At 47.5% G+C, this 15,181-nt stretch overlaps 1 protein-coding gene and 1 long non-coding RNA gene across 4 annotated transcripts in view; both read right to left on the reverse strand.

Annotated features, from left to right (window-relative positions):
• The window catches only part of LOC309520731, a 130,350-nt gene extending 124,576 nt beyond the window's left edge, over positions 1-5,774 (reverse strand). For 2 of the 3 annotated variants that reach the window (XR_014214348.1, XR_014214349.1), the window contains exons 1-2: positions 5,142-5,637; positions 3,002-5,110 (exon numbers count right to left, since the gene is read on the reverse strand). This is a non-coding gene — a long non-coding RNA (uncharacterized lncRNA). Of the gene's footprint in view, positions 1-3,001; positions 5,111-5,141 lie in introns of those variants that run through there. The other variant, XR_014214350.1, reaches the window with a different exon arrangement.
• A 779-nt stretch (positions 5,775-6,553) lies between these two features.
• Positions 6,554-15,181, reverse strand: part of LOC309521651 (immunoglobulin superfamily DCC subclass member 3-like) — a 31,324-nt gene continuing 22,696 nt past the window's right edge. Inside the window, 6 exon segments of the mRNA XM_082204363.1 lie at positions 6,554-7,805; positions 8,649-8,796; positions 10,508-10,637; positions 11,427-11,531; positions 12,292-12,415; positions 12,421-12,582. Coding sequence (XP_082060489.1) covers positions 7,713-7,805; positions 8,649-8,796; positions 10,508-10,637; positions 11,427-11,531; positions 12,292-12,415; positions 12,421-12,582 — 762 coding nt within the window. The 3' untranslated portion in view covers positions 6,554-7,712.

Consider the following 15,181-nt stretch of genomic DNA (forward strand, 5'->3'; position numbering starts at 1 on the left):
ACGGATGCCTCTTCCAAGAAGATACGAGAAGAGGGATTCCTTCCTGCTTGGGGAAGATTAAGGGCAGGTGCCTCTTACTGGACAGTGCATGCTGTTGTAGTACATGTATCACCTTAGAAAAACAAAACAGGTTTGGGGAGGGCGTTAGGGTTAGATTTAATTGGTCGATTCATGTGTTCATGGTCTTTAATCATGTGATACCCCTGATAACGGATTATGGCCGGTATCCACAGAATTCTGAAACGAGCCAAAGGAGGTTTTTGACTTGGCTTATAACAAACTGGTTTTGAAAAAAGGTGTTTTGTCCTGTGACATCAGGCAGTGTATGCTGACTGGCTTACAGAATGGAATTCATCAGTTCCACAGAGCCCAACATGTCCCAGATCTGGGTCTAATTTGTTTGCATGAAGCTCTGTGGGCCGATATTTACAGGAGGGTTCCTTATATCTGATTTTGCCACCGCTCTGTGTTTGTTAGGGGAGCACTTTTAGATCCCAAGGCACTGGAGAAAAGAAAGAAGGGTTTTTGTAAAGAAACTTTCGATGTGAACAGGTTATTTTTTATAAGCTAAAGGCAGTGCTTCTTGAAAAGCTCGTTTAGTTGCAAGCAAGTATTGTATATTTCTTGCTGCAAGACTTTTGGGGTACAAGATTTCCTATGATAAAATGGGGAGATCAGGCAAGATCCATTCCTGAAGAGGTTTTTCTATGTCTGTGTCCATATGGAAAAAGTATTTTGTGAAAATACACTCGGAACTCAGCATACCTAGTGAGATTATGTCACATGGAGATATTTTAAACCTCTTTGATTCGGAATATAAATTTCATTGGCTGTGTAATTCCTGCAAAACAGATTTGTGCACATCTGTGCTGTGGGTAATTTGAAGGATGTTTTTCAAAGAGATAAAAGAGTTATTTCAGGTGTTTGCGTTTGCTGTTTGAGCCTGGCATTGTGCATTTACTGGCATAACTGAACAAATTTGTTGGCAGACAGCTCACTAGTCCTCAAGGTTATCAGCAAATCCAGATTAGCTGATAGCTTGCTCAGAAATAAGTTCAGTTTTTCTTGTTATTTTAAAGAGTCCCACAGTTGGCCTTGTTCCTAACATGTGTGGATTTCATAATGTGCATTCTCAGAGTGCATTCTCAGCTTCCTGTACATTTGTGCTTGATGAAACTGTGGCACATTGCCCTGTTGGTTCACATTCAGAGGTAGTTGACCTCACACTTGGAAACATTTAAAATGGTCTTTCCCAACCTCATACCCTCCAGATGTTCCTGGACTACAAAACCCATCATCCCTGACAGTTGGCCACGCTGGCTGCAGGTGATGGGAGTTTGAGTCCAACAACACCCAGAGAGTGTCAGGTTGTGGAAAGCTGGCTTAAAGCAATAGGAGAAGTTGTTGTTGTCTTCTAAAACTTACTTCAGTGAATATTTCACTGTATATTGGAAATATCAGTAGTAGTCTGTCATGCGTGAAGTTAAATATTTGTTTTCTCCTGTGTTTCGGTTTGTGCCGCTTAGATTACCCTTGACTAACGTCAGTCTCCTCCATTGTGCATCTATGCCAAATGTGCAAAAGCCACTGGAGAAAAATTCTTACTACTTCTGTTGGTCAAGCTCTGCCAAAGTTCAAGATTTCCCTGGCAAATCTGTTGCCAGAAATGGGATTTCCTTGGATCCCTATGTCACCTTGCCTCTAAGGTTACCAGACTTTTTTCAGTGAATCCGGGGACACTTTTCAACTTCAGTTGGAATGATAGTGGACATGATAGACTGATTTGTAAATCCGGGGTCTGTCCCTGGGAAACGGGAACATCTGGTAAACTTACTTGCCTCCATTCTCCACTGCTTTCCCAATTATTTAAGTCTCTGGTGGTTCTCACTACAGCGGAAGTTTTGGGTGTTGTAGGTAGGTAGGTAGGTAGGTTGGTTGGTTGATTTATTGGGGGTGACGTGTTATAAGGCAAGTGTGACTTGGTATAAGGCAGCTTCCTCTGTTCCTGCGTCAGAGCTGTGCCATGGGTTTCGTAGTCTTTAAAGCTACGTCAAACTCAGCATCATGGATTTTGTGATCTGTAACAGGGGTGTCCAGCTCCCAAGAGACTGTGATCTACTCCCACTATAAATAAACTCCATATACCCATAAATCCAAAATAAATTCAATACCCATTGGATTGATCAGAGTTGTTGAGCTTTTTTTGGGGGGGAGGGGGTGATCGCTGGAGATCACAAGATCGACCGGTAGATTGCGACTGACCTGTTGGACAGCCCTGGTCAATAAAGCTGTGTGAAAGCTTAAGTTATTTTTTCACATTTATATTTGGCCACAATTGTGCTGCAATTTTGGGGGGTGGGATGTAATTTTAAAGTTGTGTGATGAGCCAATGGATCAAACATTCCCATATTTTAAATAGGTGCAAAAAGGTGATGCTTGAACAATTCTTCAAGAGGTGGCTTGTTTTGAAAGTTAAAATAGTTTGAAAAGTGGCTTGTCCATAGTGTAAAGTGAGCTGGGATTGGGTGATGCTGGATATGTGGGTTTCTCAATATGGGACATGTTTTGTGCTTAACTAAAGTGTTTCTTGTGTTACCTCCTGTAAGAAGCAGTAGTTTGGTGTGTTAACTTTACAAGCACGGGGAGCATTGTGGATTTTGTGATAGGCGGAGCCTCATGTATGAACAAATATGCCGGAGTAGTGATGAATTCATCACAGCTTCACAGCTCTTAATTAAAGCAAATTTTGAAGGGGAAAACCGCCACTAGGTTTATGATTACTGAATCATATATATGAACACACTGAGAAACTCAGAAACCAAGCAGTAACTGGGCAATGGGGGGAAAGGAAGGTGACGGTGAAAGGGAATGCTGTGATTTTCATCCTCTACACCAGGGTTTCCCAAACTTCAGTCCCCAGCTGTTTTTGGACTACAGCTCCCATCATCCCTAACTAGCAGGACCAGCGGTCAGGGATGGTGGGAGTTGTAGTCCAAAAAACAGCTGGAGACCCAAGTTTGGGAAACCTTGCTCTGCACATGTATTTGAGAATTGCATTGAAATGTAGGACTTGCATCCGAGAGGGAAAACATCTGCAGGGTCAGGCTGCAAACAGAAGATCCACTAAGGAACATTTCTGCATGCTTAAGCCTGGGAAAACTTGGGTGGGCGAGAGGGGATCCTCCATATGTCATTGGACTCCCAACTCCCATCAGCCCTAGCCCTAGGACTGATGGGAGTTGTAGTCCAGCAATGTCTGGAGGGATGCAGACTCCCCACCCAGGGGAAGTTAAATATTTTCCAAAAAGGTTCTTAAGGAGGTAAGTCGAAATAGGACAGAGATCTGTCATTCAGTGCCGCCACTGGCAATGAATGGATAAGAAGTTGTAAGACTGGATCTACAGATGAAGGAACTGTCAAGGGTAGCAGTGGAAAGATTGTAGAGGAGCCAGTGGTATGCAAAGCTTATGGACTGAATATTCTACCTTGGGACATCAGGCAGGTGGTGGAAGAAGACTTCTGTTCAATGTTTCCTGAAACGAGCATCTCAAAGACTTGGGTTGGGCAGCTACTTCTGACATCTCAATTAAAAAGTGGGCATCTTTGGTGAGGACGACTCAGTCCTTGTAAGAACTTTAATGAATGTGGCTTCCTGCAAACGAGGGTGGCGGGCGCCAACCCTGAAAGGGGGCGTGGCTTCTGGGACGGGTGGAGATTTTTTAGAAGTGGGATTGGCCGCCACTTGGGTGGCCTTGTAGCTTCTTACCAGACCTCAGATGACATTAATAGATCTCCAGAGCTGGCCAGTGGCCATTAAGATGAGCTGCATTTGAGGAAACGAGCTCAGAGAAATGAGTTCAGTTGGCATTTTAACACGGACCGACCCGATCCGCGATTCCCGAACCAGAACACAAACTGAAACGCAGCTCACCTTCCAAATTCTGCACACAAGGATGTGTGTGTTTGCGAAAGCAAAATCCCAGAGTTCATTGTTATATTTGGGAAAGTCGCTTCCAAAATAAGAAGCCTATTGGCTGCATTTTCCTCTATACGGTTTTTGCCTGCTGGTAGAATATCTACGGATCTTAATGCAGGCGTCTTAAAAAAATAAAGAATTGCACAAACCGACAGAAAAATGAGCTTAAGGTTGGGATAATGTGAAATGAAAACAAATGGGGGGGCAGATTCAGCCCCCCACCAGCCACAGAGACGCGAGTGGAGTCACTCGAGTGGTTTCTTAAAGCTATATAGTAAACGTGTTCCCACGTGACCAGAAATTAGACCACCAGTGGGCATCTTTGAAGATCAGCTGCAACGGTTTTGAAAAGCACCTTTGGTTATGCTTGAATCGAGGTGGGTCACGGTGGATATGTAAAAACCAAAAGAAATAAAGGAGGAACAACAGACTCTGGGTTGGGCCCGTTTTAATTGGGCAGTTAATTTTGACAGGAAGTGGGGTGCCGTTGGAAAGCTCCCCGTTTCCTGTCGGCCTCTGGCGATTCCATAGAACCACTGTGTGTGTCTCTGCTATCTGGGAGACACTCGTCTATCAAAGGGAGGTGGGGAAATCTCAACTCTCATCAACTAGGAAAAGAGATCATTTTTGCCTAAAGCACTAAAAATAATCCAAAAGAAAAAGGTTGAGTATTATTAAATTTTTTTCATATTTTTTTTGGTAGGGGAAAAGGGAAGAGGGAAAAGTAAGGGGGATATTTTGGTTATGATTCCTAGAGAAGGAACTAGGGTGAAAAATGGGGAAGAGGGGGTCAGCAAAGCTTTAGGAAACGTCTACCTAACAGTACTTTTTTTTCTTTTCCTCTCATACACAAAACTTTGGGTCAACAGGGTTTCGTTTTCCCGCAAGCACACAGAGAGAATCACACCTGCGCGAGGCAAATTTTGAGGTCACTCGGACGTGCGCTCTCTCTCACATACAGTCTAACGCTGGCCGACTGTGCTTTTCTTTGTTGTGAAAGAGCTGACAATCAAAATCAGGAAGAGAAGGAAAGGACAGATGGAAAGGACACCAGCCTGGGCACTGTGAAGCCATGTTCACATGGACAAAGCTTAGGGGGCTTTTGCTGGGATCATCTAGACCACGTACGTCCACCTCGTGGATCATCTAGACCACGTACGTCCACCTCTACAGTCCGAGTGGCTAAGGTGTTTGGTCTAGGACCCACGAAACCAGGATTCCTGCTCAGCCATGAATCTTGAGTGGGCCAACCAATCTCTCTCAGCCTAACCCACCCCGCAGGCTTGTTGTGAGGACAAAATGGGTAGGGGAGGAGAACCATGTTTGCCACCTTGAGCTCCTTGGCGAAGAGGTGGGGTGGTTGTCCTCTTTGGGCGTCAAGAATATCACCCTGCTGGAGCAAGGACAGCAGTTGAAGCCAAGGCTAAAGTTGTGAACTGGCAGAATTTGGGGAGTGCTTTGGGGTGGCCCTAAGGCAAGATGAGGAAGGGACGCGGGTGGCGCTGTGGGTTAAACCACAGAGCCTAGGGCTTGCCGATCAGAAGGTCAGCGGTTCGAATCCCCGCAACGGGGTGAGCTCCCGTTGCTCGGTCCCTGCTCCTGCCAACCTAGCAGTTCGAAAGCACATCAAAGTGCAAGTAGATAAATAGGTACCACTCCAGCGGGAAGGCAAATGGCATTTCCATGCGCTGCTCTGGTTCGCCAGAAGCAGCTTAGTCATGCTGGCCACATAACCGCAGCTGTACGCCGGCTCCCTCGGCCAATAAAGCGAGATGAACGCCGCAACCGCAGAGTCGGCCACGACTGGACCTAATGGTCAGGGGTCCCTTTACCTTTAAGGCAAGATGAAAGCTTCGGTGGTTTACGAGTGGAGTCCACCAAGGTCTGAGACACAATGTCAAGTGTGCTGGCTTTCAGAGACCCTGATACCAATTGGTCGATAGTTCAGTGTTATCAATCAAGCCACCGACTCATTGGCAATCAAGTTCTGTACATGCAGTTTCCAGGTTTCTGCCCCTAAATGTTTAACGCTTAGGCTAAGACTTCCCTAATCAGCGTAAACCCATTGGCTCTGAACCGGTTATGCCCGTTAACTTCAACCGGTATGCTCTGAGCAGGAGTAGCATTTGTGTACTTATTAAGAGTAGCAATTCTTTTCTCTTTGGCAGCCAAAGGAATGCTGAGCTTAGTCCACTCTAAAAAATAAAAAGGAGAAGAGGGGAGATGTGCTGGACTTTTGTGGCTGTGAACTTCATGGGCGAGCTTCCGGTTCGAGTTAAAACCCCGTCCGTTTTTTTTTAAAAAAGCCGCCTGAGGAGGATGGAGCTAAGCTTCCACCACATCCTGATATGCCGGCTTTGGTGTCCGAGAAAAGAGAAAGAGGCCAGGAAAGGAAGGAAAAGAGGAAAAGGAGGAAGGCGCTGGTGTAACCATAGTGTCTGGTCTCCTGAGGTGGACACACTATGTGGGCCTCACGGTCGAGGCTCTTTAGCTCTAAGGGAGGTTCTGGAGGTAATTCTGGTTTGGGAGTAATTTGGAGAGCTACGTCACTGAGCCTCCAGCCAAATCTTGGATGGAGTCCGCCCACAGCCAGAATCTGGGTGGGACATTTTGGTTCTGTCAATAAATACGTTCCCCCTTACAACTGAAGAGCCCCACGGCAGTCGGGCCGGAGGTCCCAGCTGCCGCGGCTGTTTCCAGAGGGCTAACAGCGGCCCCCTACGCCTCGTAGGCTGCCATCCTCCCTCTTCTGAGAAACGTCAAATGCTAAGGCTCTGTCCTCACACACGGTTAAAGCTCTACATCTTTGGAAAGCAGTTCAGCAAACTTTTGTGTATCATCTTAAAAAATATTTGGATAGAGACGTCATATATATAATATATATATCAAAAAAAAGACACTCTGTAGGAAGCAGCAAGAGGAGCTATGGAAAAGGGGGAAAGGAATGTGAGGCTTTGGGTGAAGCGTCCCCCCCCTGCCCACCCCATTGCCCCCCTCATGACAGAGGACGGAGGTGGGTATTTGGGAGAGGGGGGGTCCGCTGCTGCTGCTCCCACTTTTGGTTTGGCGATATTTGGTATGCTGGTGCCGAGCGCCCAGGCACCGTTGGTGGGAGGTGTCAGAAAGGGACGGTCCTCGCCCCACCCCGAATGGACCACATGACTCATTAGGGAGTAATTTTGGAGCCTCAATCTCCCCAAAGCCCCGGTAATTCGTAGGGGGTTTGGCTTCGGCACAATTTGGGCAGGGGGAGATCAGCGTCCACATCCATTCTTGAGGCAGCCAAGAATGAGAGCAGGGAGAAGTTGTCTCTTTCCCCCCGCTTTCTGGTTTTCCCTCAAGATGGCTACCTCAAGTTCCGGAACCTTCCGGTTGCCGTGGAAAGCTGCTCCCTGCCGCCCCACCTCTCTGCCACTACCCCTTCTCCCTTTTGGCAAGAGGGGGGTGGGATTTAAGCAGCCAGAGGGTGGCTGGCAGGTTGAGGTAGTTTTGGTATTTGTATCAAAAATAGATCATTCGGGAGAACTGGGGTGGGAGTGGGGCTCAGGTGGCGGCTGGACCGGACGCTATGGGGCTGGCCGTCCAGCGGAGGTGAGGTAGATTCTTTGGAGGTTTGCGGTTGGAATCCTGGATGGGTGGTGGGAAATTGGGGGCAGGGGAAGGCCCTGCCTCAACAGAGCTGCCACCGGGCTCGGTCGAGGGGCCTCCCCCTACTCCGTTCCCACCGGGCATTGGCTTAACCACTGGGCTGTGAAGGAGGGCAGCGCTCGACGGTCACTTCAAAGTGGGGAGTGTCATGGGCGGTGAGTCCATCGGAGGATGGGGGGTTCTGTGAGGAGAAAGGAAGGCAGGTTAACCACATTGCCCTTTCGGACGCCGCCTTTTGGCCCACAAGCTTTGTTCCTCACTCCCAGGGTGCCCTGCACATATATCAGACCCTGCTGGCCATCTCCCCGGCCCCCGTTTGAGCCTCCGAGTATAAGCTCCGGAGAGAAAATATGATGGAATTGAGGCCTTATTCACACTGTGCATTTTTAAAAACTATTATAACACTTTCGGGGAAATTCTGAAGAATCCTGGGAGCTGTAGTTTGTTCATGGTGCTGACAGCTGCTATTCCCCTCCCAGAGCAATTATTTATTATTATTATTATTATTATTATTATTATTATTATTATTATTACTCATATCCCGCCCATCTGGCTGAGTTTCCTCAGCCACTCTGAGCGGCTCCCAACAGAATATTAAAAACACAATAAAACATCAAACACTGAAAACTTCCCTAAACAGGGTTGCCTGCAGATGTCTTCTAAAAGTCAGATAGTTGTTTATTTCCTTGACATCTGATGGGAGGGTGTTCCGCAGGGCGGGTGCCACCACCGAGAAGGCCCTCTGCCTTCAGCTCCCGGAGTTTCCCGGGAAGAGGGATCGATTGCTAAAACACTCTGGGAATTGTCGTTCCAGGAGGGGAATAGCAGCTCTCAACACCATTAACAGCTCCTGGGTTTCACTGAAGGAGACTCTGACTGAAGCGATATCACAGTGATTTACATCTTCACCCATGTAATCAGCAGGGCTGCTGCTGTGGCCCTTCCTCCTGGGGAACCTTGGTTCTTCCTGGGACAGCTGCTAAGCTAAAAGCAGGCATATACACACACACACACCCCTCCTCACCTGGGTAACCAGTTCCACCATCTCTGAGGGTTTTGCCCCACCCTCCAGCTTCCGCTGGTTCCGGGGAGGCTCCCGCGTGGTGGTCTGCACCGGTTCTGTTCCCTGTGGGATGGTCCAGCTTTCTTGGGTCCCTTTCTTACAGAACAGGCTGTAGAGGGAAAACGCAGAGAGAAGGGGTTCTTTCCTGAAACATTTCTTAAATGGTACATAGGAAATCTGCCCAGGATGATGATATTTTGTTCTTAGTTTATTTTAAAATTAAGCCTGTATATTTTATCTTTCTATATAATATTATTGCAAGCATCACACTGCATTTTGCAGGATCCGTGAGCAGGGGGTAACAGCCCCTAGTACTGTCATATCTCAGGCTACGTTTGCTTGATGTTACGTTTTTTCAGGTTGTGACCCGGAAGTACCAGAAAGGGTTACTTCCGGGTTTCACCGCTTGTGCATGCGCAGTAGCGCTAAATCGCGCTTCACGCATGCGCACAAGCACCAAATCATGCTGCACACCTGCACAGATACGGTGCTTCAGGTCGCGGGCTTTTCACGTTGCGAACGGGCCTCCGGAACGGATCCCGTTCTCAACCAGAGGTACCAATGTACAGTCAAACCTCGGCTGTCAAAAAGAATCCGTTCCAGAAGCCTGTTCAGCTTCCAAAAGTTTGACAACTGAGGCACAGCTTCCGATTGGTTCCAAGAGCTTCCTGCACTCAGCAAAAGCTGTGTCGGACATTCGGCTTCTGAAAAACGTTTCAAAACCGGAGCATTTACTTCCGGGTTTTCATTGTTCGGGAGCTGAAACATTCCATAACGGAGCTGTTCAGGAACCGAGCTTTGACTGTAATACATTTTAAACTAGGATATCATGGTATAATAGCATAACATCATCTCTTAAAGTTAAAAAAATATATATTACAAGAAACATATGTAACATCAGGGTCACAAAAGTATGAAGCAATCATATGAGTCACATATACATGGTAGTTATAGTTAAGGAGACTGGGAGGGGACACTTGGAATAAACATTTCAGGAAACTATTACTTTTGTGTTTATATCCTGTCTTTCCTCCAAGGACATGGTTCTCTCCCCCCTCTCCATATTATCCTTACAACAACCTTGTTGAAGTCGGTTAGGAGGAGAGGCAGGGACCAGCCTAAGCTCATCTAGCAAGCTTCATGGCTGATTTTTGCACCTTGGGCTCCCAGGTCCTATCCCAACACCCTAATCATGATACCACACTGACTCTACCCATCATGGCTGCAATCTATTTATGTACATAGTTAGGGCCTAGAAGGAGGTGGTGGCAGGAATTTCAGGAAGATCCACTGGGACATAAAAAGAGAAGTGTTAGGGCATATCATGTACCTCTAGGAAGGAACTGCGGTCGTACCTTGGTTTTCGAACAGCTTAGTTCTCAAACGTTTTGGCTCTCGAACGCTGCAAACCCAGAAGTGACTGTTCCGATTTGAGAACTAATTTTGGAACCCGAATGCCCGACGAGGCTTCCGATTGGCTGCAGGAGCTTCCTGCAGCCAATCAGAAGCCGCGTTTGGGTTTCCGAACGTTTTGGAAGTCGAACGGACTTCCGGAACGGATTCCGTCTGACTTCCAAAGTACAACTGTACTGTGAGTTTTGCAGAGGGCCCTGGGTGAAAAAACATGGGCAACTGTGGGTTAGGATCGAAAGTTCAGCAGGTTCAGCAGGAAGATTGTGCATGTGGGAATGGGGCCCTTTGGGTGGATAAGGTCCTCCCCCCCAAAAAAAAAAACCCTCTGCTATATTTGGGTGTCTAGGAAAATTAGGGAATGCTGGGAGGTCCAAGTGGTTCGTACAGATCAGCCTCCACATCCTCACCTCTTGCGGTAGCCGAACATAAGGAAGAGGACACAGAAAATAATGCACGCCATGCCAATGTGGACGCCAACCACGATGCCAGCAAGGGAGCTCTCCCCGTCCTGCCCACACTGGCACATTGAGTTGGCATCTGTGGGACAAAGCACAGTCGTTAGGGGATGGAGGTCGCAGAGATGGAGAGGCAAGAGGGTTTCTGTTTCTCTTCATTTCTTGTTTTTCCAAAGATTCAGTTCTGTTCACATGAATTTATCACATCCGTATGTTTATGTATATATACACTAGAGGCCAAAATTGTGGAAACCTCTAGGAAATGTTGCAATTATAAGTTTTGGTGGTTCAGAAAACCAGTCCTTTTTAGAACAACACCATAAAACAATAGCATAAATACCATGTATCGATAGAAAGATAATGTAATGCAGAAGAGTAAACACAATAAACTGGATTGAATTGTTCTACCTAAAGTTACAGCTAAATAACCAGAAGGGGCGGATTTGCTTAAAACGGACAAAAGACTGATGTTATGAGACATCAGACCTAGGAAATCCCGAAAGTTTCCACAATTTTGGCCACTCTAGTGTGTATAAGTCTGTGTTTAGAAGAATCCTCATGAAAATTCATTAATGAAAATTCATTTTAGTGTGAATTTCTCCCAATAGACACACCTTTGTAATTTCGCCTAATTATCGACATTTTTGCAAAGCAGTTTTTCCTTATGGACTTATGCACTTTTTCTGTTATTTTCACTAGTATATGCGTTTTTGTAGAGAAGTATGAATTTTGAAGGATGGTCCCATTCCAGTTTGTGAATTGTTTCGGTAAATGTAAATTAGGTACATTTGCTTTTAAATGCGAACAGAATTGAATTTATCCCCCATCGCAGAAGCATGTGTGTGTGTATGTGTGTGTTTCTGGTCCTTACCTAGCCTCTCAGAGTTCTCCTTGAGGGAGACAAACCGCACACTGCTGTTCCCATCGCCATTCCCGTTGAATGCCTGGAGTTTGATCTCGTACATGGCAGATGGTTCTGTGGAAGAGAGTTTGGAAAGGCGAGGGGAGCGGAGGTCAGGTTTACGGAAGCCAACACTAGGGGGCAGCATTGATGGAGAATCCGAGGGCTAGCTAGCAGGGGAAGCTGAGGGGTAGGGGGCAATTTCTCCGTCATGTGGCAAGGAATCTGCCTCAGACCAGAACAGACTATTAGTCCACATACCGTATTTTTTGCTCTATAGGACGCACCGGACCATAGGAGGGGGAGAACAAGAAAAAAAATTCTCCCCCTCTCTGCTCAGCGCCCCTTCAGCGAAGTGGCAGGAGAAACGGAGCCCCTTCCATTTCTCCTCCCGCTTCACTGAAAGGGCGCTGTGCAGAGAGGGAAAACTGTACAGCGCCTCTCCAGCAAAGCGAAGCCTGAAGAGCAAGAGGGATCGGTGTGCAACTCCTGCTGCGCTCCGAAGGCTTGCAGATAGCTGCCTGAAGCCCCCGGAGTGCGAAAGCAACACAAAGCTAAGGAGCGAGGGGTGAGCTCTCCCTCTGTGCTTCGGAGGCTTCGCGTTGCTATCGCTGAAGCCAAGGAGCCTGCATTCGCTCCACAGGACGCACACACATTTCCCCTTAATTTTTGGAGGGGGAAAAGAGTGTCCTATACAGCGAAAAACACAGTAGTTCTGTTGTCTACTCTGACTGGCAGCAGCTCTACAGTGCGTCTTCCCACAACCACTGGTTCCTGGAGATACCAGGGAGCTGAATCTACAGTCCCCTCGCAGGAGGCCCAGGAGGAGACTCACCCAAGTTGCTGAACGTGAAAGAGTTGGCCATGCCGGATAAGAGCTCTGGGCCCTCGTAGTGGGCGCTGGGCAGCTTTCGGAGGTAGAGCTTGAAGCCTTCGATTCGGCCCGGCTTGGCAGGCAGCTCCAAAAGACGTAGACGGCACTGTTGTTGAGAATCTTGGTGAAAAATCCCAGTGCTGCGGGGACTGAGTAGACGGGGGGAAAGGTGAGTGACTGTCCTTCCCACCCAGATGGAGAGAAGCAGGGACACAACATCTCCCGCACCTGGGCGTCTATCTCAGTCCCATGCTATTGTGAGGAAGCTGTCAGTGGCTCCCGGCTGGTTGCCCGGGAATTATAAAGACAAGGGAAAGTTTCTTACAGTCCTTTTTAATTTCAATCTTTACAGAGAGAGGCTTTGGAACCCAGCCTCTTGGATAATGGCATTGTCCCAAGTGAATCGCCACCCTGTCTCTCCCACGTCATCATTTGTCATCATCATAACCTCCTCTACGGGTGCCGCTACGCGCCCTCTGTTTTTGAGCTCTTTGCTCTCCTACTTATTATTATTGTTGTTATTATGGATTTCTTGGTTTACAAAAGTATGTGCAATGTCTCTTTTTTCAAGTTATATTTTCTATAGGTCAGTTTCATTTGTTGAGACAGTAGGGTTGCATTAGGAAGAAAAAGGGAGGAAGAGGTGGAGGGGGTCATGGTGGGTAGGGGTGGGGTCAGGTGGCGATGTTTCTATTTTACTTAATGTATGTGTGGGGTTTTGTGTCAGCGTCGCTTGTGGAGGTTCTGTTTGCTATTCACTTGTGTTCCTTTGGTGGTGAGAGAGGTTGGGGTTGGCCTAGGGCAGTGTTTCTCAACCTGTGGGTCCCCAGATGTTGTTGGACTACAACTCCCATCATTCCTAGCCAGCACGACCAGTGGTCAGGGATGATGGGAGTTGTAGCCCAACAACATCTGGGGACCCACAGGTTGAGAACCGTGGGCCTGGGGTGTGGTTGCTTGTTTGAGATTGGCTGTGGTGAACTTTGTTTTCGTGTGTGAGTGGAGTGGGTGGGTGTTTTGAATCAGGTTAGCCATACTGATTTGTATGCTCTCCTACCTTTACGGATCGCCAGATTCTAGGAGATGGAGGGTCTGGGATGCTTTCCAATGACAATGTGTTGTTCTGGCTCTCTCGTGATTCCCCAGCTTTTCCCCTCATCTGCCTCTGAGCTGCGACCTCCCTCAAACCCCTGTTGTAAATCTGTACTGTCTTTCCTCTTCCTCTTCCCTGGAAGGGTCAGGATGGGGAGGTGGTCTCTGCCATTCCTCCTCTGGAGCCAGTGTGGTGCAGTGGTTAAGAGCAGTGGACTCATAATCTGGTGAACTGGGTTCGATTCCCTGCTCCTCCACATGCAGCTGCTAGGTGATCTTGGGCTGGTCACACTTCTTTGAAGTCTCTCAGCCCCACTCACCTCACAGAGTATTTGTTGTGGGGAGGAAGGGAAAGGAGAATGTTAGCCGCTTTGAGACGCCTTAGGGTAGTGATAAAGCGGGGTATCAAATCCAAACTCCTCTTCTCTGCCCAGTCCCTGACAGCTATTACCATTTGTGGTTGGTGCCCAGTGCAGTAGGGATCCAGGGTTGCGGTGGGTGTGTGTCAAAGACCTGTTACTATTTCTGCAACATCGTCCCTGTCTTCGGTGTCCTATATCTGCCCAATCAGCATGAAAAGGGAGCATTTTAGCCACTGAGAAGATGTCCCGACCCTTTGTGCCAATTGGAGTCAGTCAGTGAAGGAAGGTGAGTTGGCCACTGAGGACGGGCTCCTAGGGTCACTCTGGAGAAGGTGCGAGGGGAAAACAGCGAGGAGTTGTTGTCCCGTATGCTCCCAAGCTAAGCGTTTAGGAGCATTAAAGACACAAAGTGCTTTGGTTCCAAGAGAACGGCGTGCATTTCCGTTACGTACAATGGAACGTCAAAGGAAACACCAATTGAGTCGTTCCAGATAGCTCAGTTGGTTACAACAGGGTTTGCCAACCTGGTCCCTACCTCTCACTAGTGGGCATTTCAGGACTCTAGGTGGGCAGTAGGGGGTTTGACGGGCACAAGCTGAATCCTCCTTCCACCGAGCACTGGTGGGCGGTAAGGAAATTCTACCATCAAGAAAAATGCATTAGTGGGTGGTAGGTGTAAAAAGGTTGACTACCCCTGGGTTAGAACATGGTGCTGATAATGCCAAGGCTGCAGGTTCGATCGCCTTATGGGACTGCCGCATATCCCTGCCTTGCAGGGGGTTGGAATAGATGATTCTCAGGGTCCCTTCCAACTCTACAATTCAATGATCATCCGTACTAAAAAAAAAAGATACTGGAGCACACCATGTTGTTTGCATAGAGAAGAGTGCATCTAGCTGAAAGGCCACACACAGAGATTTGCAATGCATCCCGATTCGTGACCTCTGTGTAGCTATAAGGTGATTGCACTTCTGAATTTGCCAAACCAAGAATGGATAATAATAATAATAATAATAATAATCATAATCATAATAATAATAATTTATTTATATCCCGCCCTCCCCAGCCGAAGCCGGGCTCAGAGCGGCTAACAGTAAAATGATACAACATTCTAAAATCATTACATTTCATTATAAAATCAGTTCAAATCAGATTAATGGCAACCATTGGGCTAGAGTTCTGTGAGGATGACAGGAGGAGGGGGTCAGGCTGTGCCTTGGCCAAAGGCCTGGTGGAACAGCTCTGTCTTGCAGGCCCTGCAGAAAGATGTCAAGTCCCACAGGGCGCTAGTCTCTTGTGGCAAAGCATTCCACCAGATCGGGGCCACAGCCGAAAAAGCCCTGACTCTGGTTGAGGCCAGCTTAAGCTCCCTGTGGCCTGGGATATCCAAGATGTTT

The sequence above is a fragment of the Podarcis vaucheri genome, assembly GCF_965113315.1.
Source record: "Podarcis vaucheri genome assembly, chromosome: 16".
NCBI classification, from domain to species: domain Eukaryota; kingdom Metazoa; phylum Chordata; class Lepidosauria; order Squamata; family Lacertidae; genus Podarcis; species Podarcis vaucheri.